General features: G+C 56.6%; 9 protein-coding genes and 1 pseudogene across 9 annotated transcripts; 5 read left to right on the top strand and 5 right to left on the bottom strand.

Moving 5' to 3' along the window:
• Positions 1-299: 299 nt before the first annotated feature.
• Positions 300-5373, top strand: ACA1_290510 (ABC transporter, ATPbinding domain containing protein; the record flags this gene model as incomplete). Its single annotated transcript, XM_004367974.1, has 23 exons — positions 300-337; positions 535-727; positions 920-1017; positions 1124-1283; positions 1560-1713; positions 1798-1959; positions 2066-2181; positions 2264-2311; positions 2391-2493; positions 2581-2706; positions 2785-2868; positions 2942-3009; positions 3108-3437; positions 3548-3630; positions 3702-3810; positions 3880-3994; positions 4074-4123; positions 4220-4376; positions 4461-4506; positions 4584-4704; positions 4774-4898; positions 4992-5155; positions 5234-5373. 23 exons carry the CDS (start codon positions 300-302, stop codon positions 5371-5373), a joined length of 2790 nt encoding a protein of 929 aa, XP_004368031.1.
• Positions 5374-5723: 350 nt separating this feature from the next.
• On the top strand, positions 5724-8404 carry ACA1_290500 (SET domain containing protein; the record flags this gene model as incomplete). Its single annotated transcript, XM_004367973.1, is given in 13 exon segments — positions 5724-5786; positions 5877-5936; positions 5949-6117; positions 6179-6295; positions 6390-6615; positions 6856-6938; positions 7026-7109; positions 7188-7291; positions 7397-7591; positions 7810-7897; positions 7979-8070; positions 8174-8247; positions 8326-8404. The coding sequence occupies 13 exon segments, from the start codon at positions 5724-5726 to the stop codon at positions 8402-8404; spliced, it is 1434 nt and encodes a 477-aa protein (XP_004368030.1).
• Positions 8405-8657: 253 nt separating this feature from the next.
• On the bottom strand, positions 8658-11561 carry ACA1_290490 (annotated as a pseudogene).
• A 374-nt stretch (positions 11562-11935) lies between these two features.
• Positions 11936-12574, bottom strand: ACA1_290480 (aminoacyltRNA hydrolase; the record flags this gene model as incomplete). The annotated part of the gene is made up of 3 exons (XM_004367972.1): positions 11936-12132; positions 12233-12276; positions 12360-12574. The coding sequence occupies 3 exons, from the start codon at positions 12572-12574 to the stop codon at positions 11936-11938; spliced, it is 456 nt and encodes a 151-aa protein (XP_004368029.1).
• A 222-nt stretch (positions 12575-12796) lies between these two features.
• On the top strand, positions 12797-13611 carry ACA1_290470 (u6 snrnaassociated sm-like protein lsm8, putative; the record flags this gene model as incomplete). The annotated part of the gene is made up of 4 exons (XM_004367971.1): positions 12797-12824; positions 13200-13240; positions 13312-13436; positions 13521-13611. The coding sequence occupies 4 exons, from the start codon at positions 12797-12799 to the stop codon at positions 13609-13611; spliced, it is 285 nt and encodes a 94-aa protein (XP_004368028.1).
• A 380-nt stretch (positions 13612-13991) lies between these two features.
• Positions 13992-15285, bottom strand: ACA1_290460 (uncharacterized protein; the record flags this gene model as incomplete). The annotated part of the gene is made up of 5 exons (XM_004367970.1): positions 13992-14193; positions 14318-14367; positions 14449-14650; positions 14736-14937; positions 15018-15285. 5 exons carry the CDS (start codon positions 15283-15285, stop codon positions 13992-13994), a joined length of 924 nt encoding a protein of 307 aa, XP_004368027.1.
• Positions 15286-15520: 235 nt separating this feature from the next.
• Positions 15521-17570, bottom strand: ACA1_290450 (rubisco lsmt substrate-binding protein; the record flags this gene model as incomplete). The annotated part of the gene is made up of 9 exons (XM_004367969.1): positions 15521-15736; positions 15840-15964; positions 16056-16132; positions 16223-16410; positions 16548-16688; positions 16772-16900; positions 16972-17120; positions 17210-17398; positions 17558-17570. The coding sequence occupies 9 exons, from the start codon at positions 17568-17570 to the stop codon at positions 15521-15523; spliced, it is 1227 nt and encodes a 408-aa protein (XP_004368026.1).
• Positions 17571-17763: 193 nt separating this feature from the next.
• Positions 17764-20268, top strand: ACA1_290440 (uncharacterized protein; the record flags this gene model as incomplete). Its single annotated transcript, XM_004367968.1, has 10 exons — positions 17764-17895; positions 17990-18292; positions 18373-18558; positions 18655-18709; positions 18801-18888; positions 18983-19591; positions 19694-19765; positions 19804-19903; positions 19982-20095; positions 20140-20268. 10 exons carry the CDS (start codon positions 17764-17766, stop codon positions 20266-20268), a joined length of 1788 nt encoding a protein of 595 aa, XP_004368025.1.
• Positions 20269-20442: 174 nt separating this feature from the next.
• Positions 20443-21000, bottom strand: ACA1_290430 (uncharacterized protein; the record flags this gene model as incomplete). Its single annotated transcript, XM_004367967.1, has 2 exons — positions 20443-20556; positions 20623-21000. The coding sequence occupies 2 exons, from the start codon at positions 20998-21000 to the stop codon at positions 20443-20445; spliced, it is 492 nt and encodes a 163-aa protein (XP_004368024.1).
• Positions 21001-21263: 263 nt separating this feature from the next.
• ACA1_290420 (uncharacterized protein) lies at positions 21264-22797 on the top strand (the record flags this gene model as incomplete). The annotated part of the gene is made up of 5 exons (XM_004367966.1): positions 21264-21413; positions 21477-21698; positions 21764-21978; positions 22067-22256; positions 22324-22797. The coding sequence occupies 5 exons, from the start codon at positions 21264-21266 to the stop codon at positions 22795-22797; spliced, it is 1251 nt and encodes a 416-aa protein (XP_004368023.1).
• Positions 22798-22952: the final 155 nt, after the last annotated feature.

Below are 22952 nucleotides of genomic sequence, written 5' to 3'. Positions count from 1 at the left end.
GAATAAACTCAGCGGGCCGCTGGGCGAGTCTTTCGGTCTGGTGGGTGCCCCCTTTGTCGCCTGTCGGGTGGTGCGACTTGTTGGTGTCTTTGAAAACTAAAACTAGACGAGGGGAGCTGGAAGGTGTGGGTGAGCTCAAGGCCTTGTAGTTGCTGGCGCAACTGGTCGGGTGTATAGGGCAAAGAGCCGATTCGTTGTTAGTCTGAATTTTCAGTTGTCCTCGGGTTCAATAATTATCGTCCGAAATATCGGCCAATAGAAGGAATTCCCGATCTGGAATGCCAATTATTCGGCAGGAAATGCAACTCCGCAAGGCCAGCTTCTTGTACTGGTACGGGTATCCTTGTCCTTCAGCTCGGTGTATTTGAATCAGCAACAACCTTCGTCTCTGTCGTGCTCTCAGTCTGTTGTCGAACAGAACCTTGGCACAAGAGAAACCCTCATCTTGGCCTGCTGACACAGGTGCTACTCCCTTGCAACCACCACACAGCTTCTTTCTGGCCTCTAAGCCTTGTCTTTTTTTGTGGGGTGCAGGATGGGCAAGGGCACAGTGGTGGAGGAAGACGGGGTGGACTTGGCGCAGTTGGGCGACCATGAGCTGCGACGGATGATCAAGAAGCGCCTCTCCTACCGGAGCCAGTGCTGGGCGCTGCTGGCCAAGAGTGCCATCGCCCAGAAGCGAAACTACGGCACCAACACCTGCCAAATTCTCACGCCCATCATCCTCGTACACGCCAGCACCCAAACTTTGTTTTTTGAGTTTTTGTTTTTTTCGCCACTCGTATTTGTTTTTCTTTATTAGTAGATTTTTATCTGCGGCCGAATTTTATACTATTTGTTTTTCTCCATCGGCCATTTATATAAAGTGCCCGAAATTTATACTATTTTATTTACTGACCATGTGTGCTCTCCCACACAGATGCTGATCTTGTTCTTGCTGCAACAATGGATTTCCACACTGGTGGACAACGACAGCGTTGCCTATCGGGACCCCAAGAACCAGGCGCCATTCCTCATGTACGTTGCTGTTGTCTCTTCCCTTGTCCCTCCACCACAACTGCACGTAAGCATCGAACGCTCACATCAACAATGGAATGGAATGTCACTTGTGCAGCTTGAGCAGGCCGGCCGAGGGCGACTACCGGCCAGCCTCGGCCGAGATCCTTTACACGGACGCGGGCATGGTCGGCGAGGTGGACATCGGCCAGTTCGACCCCTACGGCGGCACAGGGTCGGGCCTACTCGGAGCCATTGCCCTAACCAACCGCACCGTGTCCATCAAGGTGCTCTCACTGACACACGACACGACACGACACGACACGACACGACACGACACGACACGACACGACACGACACGACACGACACGACACGACACGACACGACACGACACGACACGACACGACACGACACGACACGACACGACACGACACGACACGACACGACACGACACGACACGACACGACACGACACGACACGACACGACACACACGACACACGCCTTTGTCTGTGATGCAAGCAAATGAAATTGAACTCACATTCGTCTTGTTGTGGAGTGCAGTTCCCCAAGTACGACGACTCAGAAATATTTCTGAAGGATCTGGACCTCGTTCCGTCGGTACCGTACAACTACTCGATCGTTCAGCAGAACAGCGTGGCCGATATCAACCGCATCCTCTACGACGCAACCGGCAAGGGCGCGCGCTACACCACTGGTATTCAACTCTCCACCACCTGTTGTTGGTTGTTGTTGTTGTGCCTTACCTTCGATCGTTTTCGATCGCATCAATGCCGTGCAGCGTACGTGTTCGACGAGGTGTCGGTGGACAACTCGGTGCTCGACTTCGGGGTCTACTACAATTACACCATCTCGCGAGGACGGGACATCGTGGGTGCCATGAGCCTCATCACGCAGGCCTTCGCCTCGCTCCTCCCGTCTCCCCAAATCGTGGCCAATTTTCGTACGTCCCCACTTTGTGGCGCGTAGTGTGCGTGCGTGTGCGTGCGGTGGTGCATGTGTGCGTGCGTGGGTGCGTGCGCGTGTTGACCTCCCGATTCCGGCTTTAGTGGGCATAAAGAAACTGCCGCAGAAGGACGACTACAATGACTTCGACATTACGACTTTGGTGGGCGGTCTCTTCTTCGCGCTCATCCTCCACCAGCTCCTGCCCGTGTTCCTCTCGGTACTCCATTTCTCCAAATGCATTGAAGAGCTCACCGTGCATACAACACAACTACAAAGGTAAACTTTCATCTTTTATGCAGAGCCTGGCCTACGAGAAGGAAAACAGAATCAGGGAGATGATGAAGATGGTACGACGACAGACTTCTTCACAATTCGTTGCAGCACGTAACAGAATGTAATTAATCACTGCTTCGCGTTATCGACCAGATGGGCCTTCGTATGCCGATCTACTGGCTGGTGAACTACTTTTGGTGCTATCTCCTCTACTGCTTCGTGGCGGCGTTCCTCATCATCGCCGGCCTGGTGTTTCGTACGTGGCCCCGACCTACAACACTTGATGCGTCACACACTTCATCCAGAACCCAGCTCACCTTGGTGCATGTCGTGCCGTGCGTAGAATTCCGTTTCTTCACGGTGAACAACTTTGGCGTCTACTTCATCTTGTTCTTCATCTGGGGCCACACCTTGGTGGCCATGTCGTTCCTTATTTCTGTCTTCTTCCAGAGAGAGCGCAGCGCATCGAGTACGCTTTTTACGCCCCTTTTCTGCGCTGCATCATCGATGACATCAGCTGACCGGCGGGCGTGGGTGTCATGTGAAGCCTTTGGTTACTTCTACATTCTGGGAATCACCTTCGTCGCCGTGTTCACCATCCAGACGCTCATCAACGACGTCGGCGAGCCAGGTGCGTGCGTCATGATCGAGCGTCAATTGATGAACTGAACGATCACTGAACAATTTATGATGGACGGCAACAGCACTCAATGGTATCTCTGTGGTGCCGTCATTCGCTCTCGTGCGTGGCATATCGTGGCTCCTCAGTGAGGTACGTGTGTCCTGTCGTGCGTGTCGTGTCGTGCGTGCGCTGTGGTGGATATCTCTGTATTAAGCCTCGTCGTCGCTATGGCGTGCTGTTGTGTCCAGGTCTCCTACAATGGACCCGGACTCAAGGGCGGCGACATCGACAAAGGCCCGGCTAACATGGCGCACATCTACGCCTTCCTGGTGGTCCAGTGGGCCGTCATGCTGGTCCTCGCGCTCTACCTGGACCAGGTCTTCCCGGGCACCTACGGTCTGCCCAAGCACCCGCTCTTCTTCCTCGCGCCGCTCAAGCGCCTGCCCGGCGTGCGCCACCTGATCGAACGCTGCGGCTGCTGCCACGGCAACCCCGAAGAAAACGACCTCGAGGACGGACACGAGCCCGAGGACGTCAAGGCCGAGAGCAGTCGTGCGCACTCCGACGAGAATCTTCCCGTACGCATCCCCCCTCCCTCCGCGCTTCGTTCTTCTGTCGCAGTGCATTCTTCGTTCTTTGTTGTCGTGTGAGGTGTTCACGCGAACTTTCCTTCACTGTGGCTCTGCAGTTGAAGGTGCAGAGCCTGACCAAGGAGTACAATGTCCCCTTCTGGGAAGCAGCGCCGTTTTCCTGGTGGCGCTACATTCCTCGGTACGCCGCCACGCATTGCGTTGCAACCGAGTGATTCGCGCATTACTCATCAAGGCCCGCACACACCACAGGCTGTGCGGGAAGGCGGTCAAAAAGAGAAAGCCCGAGCGTGCGCTCAAGGGCGCCAGCTTCGTCATCGGCTCCAACGAGTGCGTGGGCTTCCTCGGCCCCAACGGAGCGGTACGAACACATGCCACCCGCCTCCCCGTCCCTCCTAGTCAGTTCACCTCATCTTACCGCTACGCGCAGGGCAAAACGACGACCATGGGCATCATCTGCGGACTCATCCAGCCCACCAGCGGCCAAGTGTGCATGTACAACTTCGTGCTGCCGGGCGACGTCTCCTACATCCACCTGCTCACCGGTACGCACACACTATTATAACGTCACACCTTCACATTGCTTTGACCACGCACCCAATCTCACTCAATGCGGTTCTCTAGGCGTGTGCCCGCAGCACGACATCATCTGGGGCAGTCTCACTGCAAGGGAGGTACGGACCTACAGTCTCGCCTCCCGCCTGGTCTTTTCTTGGGGCGCGCTGACGCATGGCCGTTCTTTTTTTTTTTTTTTTTTCTGATGCGTGCAGCACCTGCAATTCTACGGCCGGCTCAAGGGCGTGCACGGCAAGGCGCTCAAGAAGGAGGTGCGTGAGGTGCTCGAGTCGCTCAACCTCTACAAGGTCCGAAACAAGCCCGTGCGCGCCTTCTCCGGCGGCATGAAGCGTCGATTGTCCGTCGGCATGTGTACGTAGCCGCTCTCGCCCGCCAGCTACATTCATCGGTGATCATTTTCTTATTTATTTTATGGTTTTTTTCCCTAATAATTAGCTCTCATGGGCGACCCCAAGCTGATCCTCCTGGACGAGCCCAGCACGTACGCGCATCATGGCCTGACGAGGGCGCCGCAACGGTGACTGATCGAAAACACCGCTCTCTTGTTGTGCAACACAGGGGACTGGATCCGAAGTCCAAGCGCGCGCTGTGGTCGGCCATCAGCGCCCGAAAGAAGCAATCCGCACTCATTCTCACCACCCACTCCATGGAGGAAGCCGAGGCGCTCTGCAACCGCATCGTACGCTTTGTTTCACTCTCTCTCTCTCTCTGCGGCATTGTGCGGTAGACTGATCTTGCCCCCCAACAGGTGATCATGGCAGAGGGTCGTGTGCGCGCCGTCGGCACCTCGGCCGAGCTGAAGTCGCGGTTCGGCAAGGGCTTCAAGCTCACCATTACCTGCGCCGACCACGACAACAAACCGCAGGCCATCGCGTACGACGCGCCTCACCTCCGACTGGGCTTCATCTTCACGCGCGTCCCTTGCACTTACCATTCACGCCCGGTTTTGTTCGTTCGATGGGACAGATTCGTGAAGCAGCTGGTGCCCGGGGCCAAGGAGATCAGCAACATCAGCGGCACGGTGCTCTTCTACCTCCCGAAGAAGTCGGTGGTCCTCAGCCAGGTGTTCCGCAACATCGACACCAACAAGAACAGCGTGGGCATCACCGATTGGGGCATCAGCAACACCAGTACGAGTTCTTCTTCTTCTTCTTCTCCCTCACGTGTGAAGCGACACTGACACGGTCACTGGCGCAACGACACGACAGCTCTGGAGGAGGTCTTCCACAAGGTGGTATCCGATCGCCATGTTCCCGGAACGGAGGGCGGCGATGACGATGATGACGACACAATGGACCACGAAGACATTAGCCACGCCAGTAGCAGCAGCGGCAGTCGCGACGACTGAGCCGATCCGTCCGACCGACGTGTGCCCCAAACTGTACATAAACATGACATGTTTTTATATTAATTTATTTGTTTTGTTTTATTTCATCGAACTGAAATAAAACAAAACACAGCTTTTTTGTTTATTTTTAAATCTCAGCCATGGCCGTGCGGGATTGTTGGGACGAATCGGGGTGGTTTCGACGATTCGGACGTGATTTTGGGAGAGATTGCTTGTTGTTGCGAGATCGCCCTTCTCCCATACCATGGAGGGTTCGCAATCACTTCATTTTATTTCTAAATGCAATTTTATTAATCAAGTTGCTAATCCGCTTCCGATCTTCGGGCATGCAGACTCACTACCTGACACACATGAAATTTGATGAGCGAGCTGGGAAGCGATTTTCGATTCAAGCAAGAAAGACCGCCAAAGAGGTACTCCCCGGCAGCTCCTGGCAGATGTGTGGCGGAAGATGGTTCTTTGTCTTAAGTGGTCTCCTTCTTCTTCCTCGTTCCTGGCGGCAGACGTCGGGCGAGTACCAGACGACGCTGCAGCAAGTGGTGCTCGCCGGCGACCTCGAAGCGGTGTACGTCCAGGTGCGGAAGGAGCTCTCGCTTCGACCCGGCGAGCCTCTGGAGGAGAACAACAAGTCGATTCTGCACTACGCCGTGATGACGCGGAACACAGACATCGTGCAGATGCTGATCCGCGAGTCCAGGGACAAAGGCGTTGCCCTCGACCTCAACAAAAACGACATCATCACCGGTACGCACTCGTCTCTTCTTCTTCTTCTTCACCCTGTTTTCTCATTACTGCGATCGACCAGGGTTCACGCCATTGCACTACAGCATATTTATCGAGAGCAGGCAGATGCTGACCATGTTGCTCGCCGAATACAACGCTGACATCGACGTAACCGATGCCTTCTCTGCTACTCCGCTAGGTGCGCTCTTGTCCCCGCGTCGCCGCGGCGCTTGAATGTGAGTGCTCACTTCTCTCTGTGCGTGCGTGCGTGCGTGCGTGCGGGGTGTGATCAGACTATGCGCGAATGCTGGGAATGGTGCCACACATGCCGTCACATCTCATCCCGCGTTCGATCACGGTCTATGACAAGGCCCACGAGAGCGTGGCCCAGTGGCCCGTCGCACAACTCGAGGAGCGACTTACGGTCACCTACTGCGCGCTCCCTGTGTGCGGACACAAGTACATCGAAGAGCTCATGTTTAGCGGCTTCGGGATTGGCGAAACCGATGTCGAGTTCAGGTGCGCTCAATCACTGAGCGAGTGAATGTGTTTGTTGCTGCTGCTGTTGTTGTTATGCTCACCACTTTCACACCACACACACACACACACACACACACACACACACACACACACACACACACACACACACACACACACACACACCACACACACACACACCACACAACAGGAAGAAGTATATGAAGGACATTGAAGCAAGCACGGGAGATGAAAACCTCATCCTGGCCAGATCGACGCAAGCGTGGGATATGGCGTCTTTGCGGGGAAAGACTACCAGCCCGGCAGCTACATCTGCCGTTATGGTGGTCGCTTGAGCGCTGAAGGTGCGCGGTGTACACCTCTTCTCTCTTAAATGAATGGCGCCACGTCAGGCCTCGTAACTAACATGTTTCCATTCCTCTCGCGAGCAGGGACCATCAAGAATCGGGCGTACGCGGTCGTGTCAGGCGTGGAGGGCATGGTGCTTGACGGCACGCACTACCGCAACCTCGGAGGTGCGTTCTTCCCCCCCCCTCTTTATAGGCCCACCACCGCCCGATGGCCTTCGTCTCACACCCAACGTTCCTCGACAGGCATGATCAACCACTCTGCGCGGTACGCCAACGCCGAGCTGCAGTGCTTCTTCGACCGGGGCGCTGAGCAGGCCGTCATCACAGCCACCCAGTTCATCCCCAAGGTACTACTACTACTCGCCCTTTGCTCGCCCTCAACCTGTACGCCGGCGACAATGCTTCAGCTCGCCAACAAACATTAACACCAACAACACCAACAACACCAACAGGGCAAGCAGATCCTGTTGGACTATTCAGAGAGCTACTGGCAGGCGGAGGACGAGACGACGACATCAACAGAGGCCGAAGCCGACGACAAGAAGCCGGCCTACCTCATGGCCGCCGCCGGGGATGCCCAGGTGCAGGTGGTGGAGATGGGAGGCGACGAGCCCGGCTCCTTCCCTGCCTTCCTCCCCTCGGCCTTTGTCTCCTCGCTCCCCTAACACACTTCTTAAAAAAGAAAATCGAAAAGCAAATTTATTTTCTTTTTTTAACCCACACCCCAGATCAAACATGGTACCTCATCCTTCCACACTTCGCTCTGGCCCCTGGCGCCTGGCGCTGGTCCTACCCGGTGCCGGATATCATCAGTGGCGCGTTGATTTAATTTATATCGAGATTAAATTATCGGGGGGGGCTGCAGGTGGTGCGACTGCTCTTGAACATCCTGGGCGTGGGCTCGCAAGTGTTCGGGAAGGCCTTCCTCGATGCCTGGCGACAAGCCGGCCTCAGTGCGTCGCCCGCCCTTTGCATTTAATTCAATTTATCTTTTAAATCATTTTAATATTGTTCATCTCGTGCTCGCCGAGCAGAGGCCAAGCAGACCGGGGCAGGCCTCTCGCTGGCGGAGGCGCAGAAAATTTTGGGGCTGAGACCGCCCTACGAACTCAAGGAAGTCACCAAGGTAGACGAATGCACACCACACCACACCTATTCGCACTCACACAACGGCACACGGCGCACATCGGCAGCCAAAACTGACAACGTTGCACTTGTGTGACACACAGCGATACGAACAGCTGTTCAAGTCAAACGATCCTGCCAATGGTGGGTCCTTCTATCTGCAGTCCAAGGTCTACAGGTACAATGCACCACCACCACTACACACCGCACACCATTCGCTCATCGTTGCTGTCGCTTGCGTGTGTGGCGTGTGCAGGGCACGAGAACGACTGGAGCAGGAGTTCAAGACCAACGCGGAGTGGCAGGCCAAGGGCGGCGGCACCAACGCCGAGTGACAACTGCCAGCATCGCCACACCGTCACACACCAGCAGCAAAAAAGGAGTCTCTCAACTTATTCACACAACACCCCTTCGCTCACCTGACCTGCGGCGAGAGTCAAGAAGAGATGAAGGTGTATTGCTGAGTGCTGACCCGCACTGGCCACTACAAGGTAAGACATCGTGGAAGAGTAAGGAAGCCGAATGCAGGCCGGACAAAACGAGGCGAGAGGAGATGAAAGAGAAGAGAGACGGGAGATCGCACTCCACTCACTTGCGTGAGCAGCTGCGGCAGTCGTAGTAGCCGGCCGGGATGAGGTCCCTGAAGTTGAAGTTGATGACCGTGCGGCCCTTCGCGCCGGGCGTGGGGATGACCGTAGGCGTGGGCGTCCGGGTAGGCGTGGGCGTCTGGGTAGGCGTGGGGGTAGGCGTGTGCGAGGCAGCAGGCGACGCCGAGGGCGACGGCTCGGGCTGCCACGAGGGCAAAGGCGACGACGAGGGCGACGGCTCGGGCTGCCACGAGGGCGACGACGAGGCCGACGGCTCGGGCTGCCACGAGGACAAAGGCGACGACGAGGCGACGGCTCGGGCTGCCACGAGGGCGACGACGAGGCGACGGCTCGGGCGCGTATGAGGGCGACGACGAGGGCGACGGCTCGGGCTGCCACGAGGGCGACGATGAGGGAGTGGGACCCGGGGGGTCACCGAACTGTGTGCGGGTATTGTTTTTGTGGTACGCACACACGACACACACCAACGTCACCAACGTCACGTCAAAGCCGGTGGTGGCTCAAGTAGTAGAAGAAGAAGAAGAGATGTACCCAGAAGTGGATCTCGGCCACGTTGTTCTCGCGGTTCGCCTCCGTGGTAACGTAGGGTTCTTCGCCCTCGATGATGTGGTTGGTGAATATGACCAGGTAGTACTCGCCGGGCAACAGGCCGCGATCGTTCATGTTGATCGTGTGGCTGTGCGTGTAGCTCTCCCCGGGCTCCAAGGGAGAACTAATAATGTTTGAGGCTGTGGCCCCACACGCAGTTGGGGTGAGTGACCAACCACGAGAGAAAGCTGGTTAATTGGTGGGGGTGTGTGTGTGTGATGACGTACCATCGGCCCACGTGATGTAGTTGGTGCCCAGCTCGCGGTCCTCTGGGAGAACTGGTGCGGAAGAGATATGGTGAGTTTCACGCAAGTGGGAGGTGGCAGAAGAAAAGAAACAAATGGGGAGGGTTGGGGGGGGGGGCGCGGAGAGAGCGTACCCGACGCCTGGAAGATGTAGACGTCGTCGTACCAGGCGTTTGTGTCGGTGACCGAATCGCCCAAGTTGGTCACAGAGTACTCTACGACGAACCCCTGGTCCAACGGCACCGGGTTGGGGTTCAGATCTGTGCACGCACACACACACGCGCACACGCACACACGCACATAGAGGGGATGGGTTGGTGAGTGGGTCGTGCGGTGGGTTGGGACGGCGGGCGCGTACCAATGCTGGTGATTTGGAGGTCGGGCGATTGTTCCTCTCCGGTCACGTCGAACTCGAAGATGGCGATGGTGTCGTTCAGGTTATCGACGTCGGGTGCCACGCCATAGGCGGCGAGCTGGAGGATGAGGTAGTAGGTGCCCGGTGCGTCGAGGTCGAGGGTTCCCATGATGCTGGATGAGACGGGCTCGCCCGCGACAAAGTCGGTGCCCATGAAGATCTGGTCCACGGACCACCCACTGCCAATAACTCCTGCGCCGGGTTTGGTTCTCTTCTTCACGTACCGCGAGCGTATGTGTGTGTGCGGTGGTGGGTGTGTGCGGTGGATAGTATGCGATGTGTACCGCTAAGGTCCGGTGTGGTGGAGAGGTAGAGCTGGTCGCCCCACTCCAGCTCGGTGGCCGTCTCGCCGTCGTTGACGAAGGAGTAGTCGACCATGAAATTGGAGTCCTTGGTCCATACGCCGTTTTCGGGCTCGGCAGAGAAACTCACCAACCGCAGCTGAACATTCTCGAGCTGAACCACGACACCACAGGCGGCAATGAAAGATGAGCCATCATCCTCCTCATCATCGTAGTCGTCGTCATCATCATCAATGAAAGGCACTCCACGAGAGAAGGTCGTACCTGCTTCTTCGACAGGCTCACGCTGCGGGCCAGACGCTCGGCTGCGCCCCCAATGGACCAGTGTCAGCGCTAGGCAGGGGGAGGGAATGAGAGGAGTGGGGCGTACGGGTGTAGCGGGGCACGTTGTCGCGGTTGGAGAAGCCGAACACGACGCGGCCGTGGACGCCCATGTTGGTCCACTCCTTGCCCTCCGCCACGAACGACGCCGACAGCTTGATGTCGTCTGCGCAGCCGCGTCAGCGGGTGTGCGGTTGAGTGGTGGTGGTTGGGGGGTGTAAACAACGTACCAGCGCTGAATCCAATGACGGGCTTCTCGGTGGTGGCGGGGTCGAGAAGATCTCGCCCATGAGCCAGTCGAGCGACGAGGGCGTGGCCGGGAGGTACTGGCCGCCGTAGAAGAACACACCGTAGCTGATCATCGTCTCACCATCCATGATGAAGATCGCCGACACGCTCATATCTGGAGATGGTGACGATGTTGTGATATTAGTGAGGGTGGGGATCAAACAACACTGCGCTCGATATTCCACACTGTACCGCTGTAGGCCCAGGTGATGTTGAGGCTCCTCGTGGGGGTGATGACGGTTCCCGGGAACGCCTGTTCGACCATCTCTACGGCCTCGACCGAGGGGTAGTTCTGGAGCGTGGCCGTGATGTCGACCTGGCGCAGGCGCGACGTCCAGTAGGGCGCCACCACTGTTCGTTCGCCATTGAGATCCAACATCAACATCAGTCAATGGTTTGGTGGTCGATTGAATTCTGTGGGGGGTGGTGGGGAGACCTCGGGGGTGTCGGCTCCGGGGCTGGTAGGGGGTCTGCGGGTTGGTGGGGTCGAACTCCTTGGAGGGCTCCTCGAAGAGGAGGAGACCGTTGGAACAGATGTAGAGCTGCTTTGCCTTGCTGTTGAAGAAGACGAACGGGTCGTCGAGCAGGGAGATGGAGGTGGCGCACGAGTGCTCGCCCTCCGCGAAGCTCGCGCGCACCTCGCGACCGCCTTCAACATTCGCCGAGGCGAGGAGGCAGCAGGCGAGGAGCGCCAGCGCTGAGAAGAGAATCGACGTCCTCTTCATCATGTGTGGCCCTTGGGTTGGTTTCGCTCGACTCACTCCCTTTGGCTTGCGCAAGCGCGGGTGTGGTCTACCAAGGTCAGGCCCGACAGACCTGAGAGAGATAGGCCAAACGCAAAAACACCAGAACGAACGGGCGAGTTGCCATCTATAGATGGGCCGAGACAAGGAAAGACATGGAATGTGAGGCATGACTTAACTTTTATGGGCTTGTTACACGAACAATGGATGAAGCGGGTACCCGCTTGCCTTGTTTGTCGATTGGGCTGTCACGCAGCCACCAGCTCTCGCGGCCATTGTCGCCTGTTGTTGGTAAGTCTTACGTTGCAGTGCAATTTATAGAAGAGATGGGGCGAGGCCTGGAGAGGGTGGTGGTTTCAACCGCCGAGAGTCTGTTCTTTGGCTTCGAAGCCGGAAGGAAAGAGCGAGGCCAACAAGTCGTCGATGGCCTTTTCGGCCACCTGGTCCAACACCTTCTGCTCCTCTCGCGAGAACTTGGCCAGCACAAAGTCGGCCAAGTCGGCCGTCTTGTCCGATGGTCGCCCCACGCCCACGCGCACCCGCCTGAACTGGTCTGTGCGACGGTCATCATCGCCAGCATGGAAGAGAAGGAGGGAGCGTTAGCACGAGAGAACACGACCGAGCGGCTCCACATCGGCAAGCCGATGACGCACCTGTCCCAAGGCAGTTCATGGTCGATCGAATGCCATTGTGTCCTCTATGGTGGAACGCACTACCAGTCAGTCTCGCAACGCTTGCGAAGAAGATGCCTCGCGCGGGCAGAGACGGACGGTACGGTACCTTGCACCGCCGCCCAGACGCACGGCGATCTTGCCCAGCGCTGTTTCGACATCGTCGTGCACGACGGTCACGTCGGGTGCTTCCACTTCGTACTTGCGCATTGCTCGCAGCACGGTCTTGCCGTTGAGGTTCATAAACGTGGTGGGCTGCACCAGCACCAGGCCCTCCCGGCTCGCCACCATGCCCATAACGTTCTTGTCTCTCACAAAGTTCATGTCTGGTGGGTGGCGGTCAGCTTTTATTCGATTTTAAAAATAAAAATAAAAAAGCAAATATAAAAAATGCATAACGTCAATAGAAATAAGAGCGGAGAGCTCACCTAGCCGCTTGGCCAGCCGCTCCACGAAGGAGATGCCAACGCTGTGTCGCGTGTTGGGGTAAACCAAGTTGCCCAGCCCCACAATCTTATCGCGTGCCGAAAAGTGAGCAAAAAGAAAATGTTAAGGACATACAACGAAATCGATCGTACGATTGATGTCTTTGGTCGTGTGGTTCCCATGCTCACAACGTGTTGTGTTTAATTGAATGCGCTATGATCTGCCGCAAGCTTGTGCCTGGCGATCGGTTAGCTGAAGAAAATCGGAGAAAATGTTGTCAACCCAAATGCAGTATTTTCCTCTTTCTTTTCCTTCTTACCCTTGCGCCAATAGATTTTCCCGCCTCCCATCTGATTGCCGCTCGCAACGCAATGGGATCCCTGCTGGAAGAGTACATCGATCGTCTGTGCCTCCCTCCCTCCCTATATCTATGTGCTTCTTGTTTGTGGCTTTTTCTTCATTATCCATCCGAACATTATTTTACTTTTCTCACCCCTCGCGATTTTATTTGACTCTTCTGCAGGCACGGTCTCCATCATCACGAGTGATGCGCGAAGCATAGTGGTGCGTACATACGGCCCTCCCGGCAGAGATTTTAGACCTGGTTTTAATTCGTGCAACTTCCGATTTTGTAGGGCACTCTGCGTGGTTTCGATCAGTTCGCCAATGTCATCGTGGAGGATTCGCATGAGCGAGTATACTCAGCCCAGGGCATGGAGAAGGTGCCGCTGGGTCTCTACGTCATTCGCGGAGACAACATGTACACACTTGCCCTCCTTCCCCGCTTTCTGCACGCTACGCGCCATGCTCTCGCTCACGGCTCGCTCACCATCGCCGATGCCAGTGCCGTGATCGGAGAGCTGAATGAACAACTGGACAAGCAGATCGACTTCTCCAGTCTGCGGGCGCAGCCGCTGCAGCACGTCCTGCACTGAGAGGGCACTCTCACTCTTCCTCCTCCCTCCTGCAACAGCAACACCCACCAACACCAACTCGCTCATTCCCTCTGTCACCCAACCTTCTGTCACCCGCACGCACTGAGTACATAAATCAACACACCACGTCTCCACTCCTAAGCGAAGGGAGACTGCATCCACGCACCCACCTCACTTCGCCAAAAGATAAACAACAAAAATAAACAAATAAACAAATAAACAAATAAATATTATTTATTTCACAAAGGTGGACCACGCGAAGCACGGTCATGGTTGGCGATCTTCGTCAAGAGAGTGGTCAGGGGCAACTCCGCCCGCTCGTGGCCTCTCTCGCAATCGCTACATGGAGATGTTCTTCTTACGCCTGGCTCGTTCTGGGTTCACTCGTCGCGTAGGTGAGACACGAACTGCTTGAGGTCGCTCAACACCTGGGCGCTCTTGTGGGCGTGGTAGTTGCGGGTGTACTCGAAGATGAAGGTGCCCAGCCTGTGGTCAAGCTTGAGCGACTCCAGGTAGTCGTAGATCTTCTCCTGCAGGCCGTCCGAGAGCTGCTCGAAGTGGACCGAGTTCTTGCCGTCGGCGCTGTACAGCGTGTCTGTAAGGTATGCGTGTGCGGTGGTGCGTGTGCGTGTGTGGTGATGAGTCCAATCGGCCGATGGCGAGTGTCAGTTGATGTGATCGGGGGGTTAATGTGCCGATGAAGAACCGGCTCTCGAATGCCGAGCACGCGAGAGACATGCTGCTGACCTCCTTGTCCTGGGATAGAAGAGAAAGCGAGATCAGGGAGATGCTTGGCATGCGTGGTTGACGATCAAACAACACACATCCACTTGGTACCATCTTGTCGACGATGGTGATCTTGACTTCAGTGGGAATGTATAGGTCCTGCACGCCCATGAGGGGGTTGATATCCTGCGCCTGGAATCCTTCGGCGGTTTCCTCCTCATCCTCCTCCTCGCTCTCCTCCTCTTCTTTCTCCTCACCCTCTTCGTTCTCACCTTCCTCATCCTCCTCCTCCACCGCAAACGAGAGCTCGACACTGTTCCAGATATGTGGTACGCACAATGAGCCTGTTGTACCTTCATTGGTCATGTTGTGTGTGTGTGTGTGTTAAAAAGCCGTACACTTGCTTGCCCTGGGTGCGCTTGAGGGTGGCGACGCCGTCAGACACGAAGAGCTTGTAGTTGAGCTCGGCCAGGTACTCGGCAGCGGGGTCGAGCGCCGAGGACGACTCCTTGACCTCCTGGTCGATGAGCTTCGTCACTTCCTTCTTAAACTCGCCCAACGGCAACGGATCCGCTTCCGCCTTCATCTGTGCCATCGAATCTGCTCAGCAACGCCAAATGGAGTGAGATGGTGGCGCCAGCATGGTTTCAACCATTTCCATTGATCAGAAGAGAGCGTACCTTTGCCAGAGCGAGTGGCGATGCCGCGAATGAATACCGTCGTGGCCAGTGTGCGCAGTCGGGTGGAGTGCACGAGGTGGGGCGCGGCGGCAGCGGTGGATGAAGATGAGCGGGATGCGGAGATGGCGAGATGGTGATCGAACGATGCCTCCTGGTGATGCAGGTGCCGCGCTCCGCGTAGCGTGGGGTAGCGCTGGCCCATGCTAATCATCATCTTGGAAAAATTGTTGCGATTCTTAGCTGCATTCGAGGTCCGATTGAGCAGCATTTCCGAAAATTGTGCGATCCTTGCTGATCTTGTGTGTTTCGTGTTTCAGATCTGTGTCGTTCGTTTCGTTCCAATCTGATCGCCCACTCGAGCTAAGTAAATCACTCGTCGATTGCACACAACACGGCGCAACGCAAACGTTTCTTTTTCCGTGCCGGACTTGGCCTTCTTCCTCGAATTTAGCGGTCGGCATGTTGGGATCAGGGCTTGATCGCGGTAGGCAGCAAGCCCCGGTTCAAGCCAAATGCTGTTCTCGAACGGAGGCGATGCAATCGAAGAAGAGCTCCATGATGAGTGGAGGCGCGTCGGCTGACGCATCGAGCTCTTTTCGCATCTCCGCGAATACGCTGCCCACCTCGGTCAGGAACAGCTTGTCCTCGCGCCGGTAGGCGACTGCCAGCCGCGCCGTAGCTGAAAGTCGTGGATCGTGCGCCAGCATAGCCGCGTCCTCCTGTGTTTTGTGTGCCGTGTGCCGTGCGGTGTGTTTATGTGTGCTTGCGGGCTGAGTCAGGCTCCAATGCGAAAGCCAAGCAGTCATTCGGTTGCTTACGAACCTGAGCGGTGATGGGGTACTGTGACAGGAGCTCCTTCACGCAGCCCGCTATGGTGTCGTACACCATCAGCTCATTCTGCACGGAGACGGGGTCGGTTTCGAAACACGTCGACTCTGTGTGCGAGTCTGTAGGAGGGCACCGGTGAGACGAGTGAAAGACGGAAGGTTACAAGACGGCGGATTGCATTGTGCCGCGCGAGCGAAATGGAATGTGAACCGGTGAGCGGCAGGTGGTACAACCGCAAGGCCTGGACCAAGTCAAGCGGGAACTCTTCACTTTTGACTGGGTACGTCCTGGAAGGAGAGCGCCACCTTTGTGAGCAACACGCATCACAACCACAAAGGCACTAGGCCACAAGAGATCAAGTTGAAGCCCTCACGTACTGTTTGGCGAGTCCTCGTTGGGTGAGTGCACGCGTCTTGGTGAGCCGCTCCACTTCGTCCGGGCAGATTCGTGCTATTGTGGTCTCGTCGAGCCTGATCTCGGTGTATTTGTTATAGTTGTCCTCCACCATCATGGCGTACGTCTTCAGCAGCTCGAAATTGGAGTCTGTACAGTAGGTGATGAACACCTGCCGGTGGGTGGTGGGTGGTGGGTGGTGGGTGGTGGGTGGTGGGTGGTGGTGGTGGTGGTGGAAGGGGACTTAGCTGGGAGTGGGAGCAAGCAAGTGTATGCCCCAGTGGTTCAAATACAAGCACCCGGGCGTACCTGTTCGCCCTCGGCGTAAGGCTGCTGGACGTGTACGATGAATGTTTGAGTCTTGTCGTCAAAAGTGTACTTCGATACGTTGTCGTTTGTGAGCGAGTGATTGATGAGGTCCGCCATTGGCACCATGTGCGGTTCCCACGTCTGTCAGAGGCCACCAAGCCACACAAAAAACCGAGAGATAAGCACAAGTGCGTGCACGATGTGGATGCTGTGCACTTGCGTACGTCTTTGAGATCAAAGTGCCAAAACGCCCGCGAGGCGATCATGGACAGCACCCACTCGAACCTGGCCAAGGAGTAGGAGGGCTCCAGCGATGAATCGTCGTCGCTCACACCGAATGGCCGTGGGTATCTCTTTGGCGCCGTGCCCATAAAAGAACGTCAGCAGGGAGAGCATGTAGCTGCAAATCGAAGCGCGCGAGTACCCGGACTATGGGCACGATGTGCTCAGTGTGCCAGTCGCGCGCTTGCTTCTTCTGTGCCAAGACGGCCGCATGCAGCGGCGAGCCGGCCAGCAGCTGCATATCCTCGTCAGCCCAGAACATGGGGAGGTTCACCCGCGAGGGCAAAGCATCTATGGTAAGAAGAAGAAGACGACGACGAAGGACCGAAAGATGGTAAGGTGCCGATGATCGCCTGTGTAGGGTGTGGGTGTGCACACACCAAAGTAGGGCCGCCAGAAGGAGTCGGGCTTGCGCAGCTCGTGCAGCATGAACAAAGCGAGGGGCAGCCTGTTGTCCACGGCGTCGAGCGCGGGCTTGACCGCTGCAAACACGCTGCCGACGTCCTCGGCGCGCAGCGCGGCACCGGCATCGAGAAGCAAGCTGAACGGCACTTCCAAGATCCTCTCACCTTGCTGCTGCCCATATCAAATTAATAAAAACATTTAAATAAATTAATAAACATAAAATAAAAAGGGCGAGGTGCCTTGCCTTGATGGGCCGAAGAGCGAGGGTGGCCCTTCCCTGGTCTGCGTCAGCATCGCCAAAGTCGTGCACGGCGAGTGGGTACTTGCCAACACCATTTGCCTTCACCCACGCCTCAAGCGCTCGCGTGTGGCCCCTTCGTTCCTCCATGCAAAAATGACAAAAAGACAAAAAATAAAAAATATAAACTCGAAAAAGAAAAAAAAGCGTAAAACTTGCATATTAGTTATTGATTTACGGAGGTAATTAGCGCATGTACAGAGGGGTGAGGTGAGGGATCTGAGCAACACCATGAAAAGGGAGCACTACTACATACGAACGGTTGAGCTGGTGTTGATCTTTGCCCTGGTGCTCTACAACATCAAGACTTGGCTCGATCACCGCTTCGCTGGTGATGGCAAAGACCCAGACATCCTCTTCTGGGTACCTCACCCCAGGCACACCTGCACGACACCTCAATCTAATGATCGAACAACGATTGCCTCTAACGATCTTTCTCCAATCTTCTTAATTGCAGGCATGGGCCGAGCTGTTCCAAGATTGGCAGCTGGTTGCGTTGCAGCTGGCCCTCCCAGCATTCTTCATCTGTGCCGGATGGAAGACGGCCCTCTCGTGCAACGAGATCGTGCAGGCCCGAGCGAGCGGTGGCGAGTCTCTGCTGCTGGCTGGCGATGTGAGCATGGACGGCTCCGGCTCGCGATCGAAGGCCACCCCCACCTGGCGAGCGCTGCTCTTGGCCAAGGCCAAGGAAGAGGCCATCCTTCTCGCGTGGTACCTCGGCGGCTCCCTCGTCCTCTTCCTTCTCCACTTTCTCGGCCTGGTACGCGCCCAGCTTCATTCACGCGCGGCCATCATCATTATCATCATCAGCTGACCAGCAACGCACATGCACGACTGCAGGGCACCAATGAGCAGTCCGGGGGCGGCATGTGGGACTACGTGCTGCTGACGGCCAACGGCCATCTGCTCTACTTTTCGGTGTACATATCATTCGTGCGGCTGCTCTGTCTGCCCTTCGTCATCGTCGCCAAGGCGTGGAGCGATGAGTCGGCCTTCCTCTCCCCGCAAAACCACACAGCGGCCGAGGTGCTTCTCCACTCGCTTTGCACGATCGCTCTATGCGTGCTCTGACATCACTCAACCGTTTTCTCACTTCACCCCATCTGACAGTCCCCCTGGCAGCCCTTCTTGGCTGGCGCCTTCGCCATCACGCTGTGGTCTGCCCTCGGCTGGACGGGTAACACATCTGCTTGCTGGCCCGCGTCATTCATCCCACTTTCGCTTTTTTGTCGTTTACCCTTTGCGTTCCGTGCGTGCTGCTCTTCCAGCTTTGTTGATCGTACCGGTTGTGGGTTTGGCGTACTACTTGCACATCAAGGGTCAAGGCAGACACCTCTGGCTTGCCCTTCATCGCCGGTGCGTGAATGCCACGCTTTGCTGCCACCTATCGCTAACCTGCAAGGTAGCAACGTTGGTGTCGCTCACGGTGCGTGCCTCCCCCTCCAATCAGGTACACTGCCGTGCTCGCACGCGGTAATGACGAGTACCGATGGGGTCTGGTGATGTGCACCGGGCTGCTGTGTTTCATGATCCTGTGGGCCAACGCCTACTTCGACTCGCTGAGCCTCAACCTGGGCCTCATCCTCATCTTTGTGGTGCCGATCTACTTCCTCTCCGTGTCCTGCGCCTCGGCACCCAGCGCGCAGACCACCTCCCTCGGCAAGACGCTCGTCAACCCCGCGCTGCTGGTCTTCGTGGCGATGATCAGCGGCTTCCTCGTGGTCATGACCGCACTGCCCGACATCCGCTTCGCGCCCGAGAGTCGCCTCGGCCCGGCCCTCTTCTCGCTGCTCCTGCCGGGATCGGTCGGCGTCGCGATCGCACAGTACTTCTTCACGCTCACGTTCCACATGTGCCTGTTCCTGCTGGGCGTCTATTGGATGCTGGTCGAGGAGCGCATCCCGAGCGTGCCCACCACCTGGCGCAACCTCGCCTCGGTCGTGTTGACCAAGCTGATCCTCCTCTTATGGAACCCGATCATTCCCTCGCGCGGCACCAACCTCTACTTTGTGGGCGGGCTCTCGACCTACAGCTACCAGGTTGGCCGCTTCTTGTCGAGGTACGTGCATAGCTGCCCGTGGTGACGCACCGGGGAGTGGCGCTCGGGCTCGCCCCGCCCTGTTTGACTCACATTTCGCTCTCTGGGGCGACTTGTGCACAGCCTCGCGGGCTTTTACTTCACGTTGTGGTTTCTCACCCTGGCGAAGACCTGGTGCGATCGACCCAACACCAGGTACACCACGACCTCTTTAGTTGTTGCGTCTTCTTCAGTTGGGCACGGCTGACGACGCACTACGTACTGGGCAGTCCTCTCGACAAGGCCGTGTACAGAAATCGATTTGGCTTGTTGTATCTCCACCCCGCACTGATGGTACTACTTCGCCCAATTCTCGCCTTTACACGCAACACTCACCATGACACAATCTTTTGTTTTGTTTGGTCTGGTCAGCACGTTTGCGGATCGCTCGTCGTCGTGCTCCAGGAGTGGTTCCCCGTGCTCAGCGCGCCACCAGCCACCATGGTACTGCCCACAGCCAACAAGACACGGGACACGCGTCTCATGGTACTTTGTTGCTCACTATTGCGATCCTGGTGGTCATTTCATAGGCGGTCATCTGGCTGGCGGTGGTCGGCCTGGGCTGCACCATCTCGAGCTTCCTGCCGCGCGCATGGCTCGCCGCACCCAAGTACCGACGGCTCATCAACGACGACGTACCCTCCCACAGCCTCATCTGATAAGGCTCTCTTATTCCCCCCACCTCTCCTCGTGCCACCTTTATGAACATCGAACTTATTCCACGCCATCAACACTGTCGGGCTGCGGGTGGCCATGGGCGTCGAGTGCATGTGTGTAAGGTATGTTGAAGCTGGGCTGTACATGTTTGGGCAGAGTGCCTGCGCTTCGGCACACTAGGTCGGGTGTTGATAGCGCATGGCCAGCTCGCGTTCGTGGTAGAGAGACGTGTGGTCCACGACGATCACGAGCGCCACCACAAGGGCCGTGCCGAAGAAGACTGCACCGATCTGGCGGGCAAGATTATGACGTTGTGAGTTGCAGACGCCAAGCCAAGGATCTGGAGTGTAGAGTACCAGATGGAGGAGCCACGATGATTTGCATCGTGGAGCGGGGGCGAGAGGAGCGTGATCGTCTGCAGCGAGCTGAGCGTTGAGCTGCTCCAGCTCAAATCGGCGCTCGTAGAGGCGGGCGAGCTTGGTGGTCCGCTCCTCCTTGCCTTTTCGAATTGCCTCCTTGAGATTATCTCGAATGTGTTCGAGCTTCAGGAGCAGCTTGTTCTTCTCCTGCTCCCCTTGCTCATCTTCGCTGTCATCGTCGCCTTCTTCAAAATCAGATTCATCCGATTGTACGCCTTCATCGGCGCGAACTCGTCGCACCTGCTCCGCCACCAAGTGTGTGCTCTCCCCCAACCCCTGAACAAGATCTTCAAGTTGAGCCACCTTCTCTTCCATGATCCATCCTGTTCCGTTTCTCCCGCCAAAAGCACCACTCCCAAATGACAATTAAAATGTGAAGTAAGAATAATGTCCCGGTCCGCCCAACTTATTTTTACCATTTATTTCTATTTTCGCTTCCTTGCGCGGAAGCTGCTCTTCTGCTTGCGGCCCAACACTCGACGTGGCGTGAGTGTGGGAATGGGACGGTTCCTTTTCCTTCTTGCCTCTTTATAAAAAGGGGAGAGACACCCAACAGCCACTACAAGCACAACCACACCATGACCAACGCATCAGCTGCCGTTCCGACCTTCCTTGAGAGATTGACGTCCTACCCGCTGGTGAAGTACAGCTGCGAGACGACGCTCCACTTCTACAATGAGGCCAAGGAGAAGAATAACTACGTCAAGCGTGGCCTCGAGCTTGCCGAGGTACCCCCAGTTGCATCTTCTTGGCTTAGACGCCTTATAATAACATCTTTCCATCATCCAAAGACTTCAGTGGGCACCGTAGCCGCTTCACCTCTGGTGTTGAACGTGAGCAAGTCGTGCGAGCCTCTTTTGGCCAAGGCTGACCAGTTTGGCTGCAGCCAGCTTGACCGAGCCGAAGTCAGCATCTTCAAGCCGGCCGCACAGCTGTACACGACCGCCAACGCCACCCTCGCTTCGAGCAAGAAGATCGTCGAGGAGAAGGTCGCCGACAGTAAGAAGCTTGTTGTACGTTCTTCCTCCGCTCATCCGTAGATGCCATACCGCTGCATGCTCACCTTCTGCTCGTTCAGACCGAGAAAGTGGTCCAGCCCATCAGCGCCACCTACCAGCACCTGGTGGCTCTCCCCACGGTGCTCACCAACCAGGTGTTCGACTTTGCCCAAGACTCGGTCGACTACTACCTCCCCGAAGAGGCCGACAGCGAAAAGGACGCCAGCCTTGCGCAAGCCGAGGAGGCGGTCCCGCAGCCGCAGGAGGCTAACAACAACGTCATCAAGACGAAGAGGTACCACATCTGTGCACTGGCGCGCTTCAACTTCCCTTGCTTGTGCTTACCAACTCCTTCTTTTTCCCTTCAGCGTCTGGGCTCGCAGCACCACGCTCACCCAGTGCGCCTACCGCCGTGTGCAGCGCAAGGCATCCCACCGCGTGCGCATCGCCAGGCTCTATGGCGAAAGCGTCCTCACCAAGTCGCCCCTTGCGGTGAGCGTCGTCAACTACGTCAGGACGCGTGATCCCGAGATCAGGGACAACCTGGTTCAGCAGGCCAAGGCTACTGCCACTGTACGTGTGCTCGCCTCTCAACAAGGAGTGGTGCGGAAAGTGGTGCTAACGTGAGAGAGTACTACAGTACTACACGGACAAGACCAAGGGCTTCGTCGCTGAGAGGCCGCTCTTCAAGCAGGCGACTGCCTTTGTTGAGCCTTACCTCGCCAATCTCTCGTACCAGTCCTTCTATTCGCTCCTGCTGACTCTCCTCGCTACCGTTGCCCCGACCAAGAGCGCCGAGCAGCAATCCACCGCAACCTCTTCATCATCCTCCGCCGCTGTCGAGACTGAATCCGCCGAAGAGAAGGGCAACACCGACGACACCGACGGAATCGAAGAGGAGGAAGAGAATGGAGAGGAGGAGACTTCGGGTCCCGCCGAGCCCGAGCACCCCAGTGACGAGGAGGAAGAGGAAAAGGTGCAGAAGAACGTGGACGATGACGACCTCGCCGAGGACGTGGCGGAGCACGACGAGCGCCCGCAGGCCAAAGCTGACCAGCTTATCGACGACGACGGCGACGATGACGACGATGACGAAGTCACCGTAGACTACTGAGCCGCCCTTCCCTCACACCCACCTCTTGTCTGCCAGCTTAACGCAGCACAAAGAACCAACAAAGGACGAGAACAAAGTTGTTGTCACTACCAAAGCACCGCGATTCCGCCGTTGCTGCCATCATCAGTGCTAATTGCGCGCTGTCGCCGTTTGCT

The sequence above is a fragment of the Acanthamoeba castellanii genome, assembly GCF_000313135.1.
Source record: "Acanthamoeba castellanii str. Neff unplaced genomic scaffold scf7180000084777, whole genome shotgun sequence".
Taxonomy (NCBI): Eukaryota; Discosea; order Longamoebia; family Acanthamoebidae; genus Acanthamoeba; species Acanthamoeba castellanii.
This window is presented reverse-complemented; position numbering and strand designations above follow the sequence as displayed.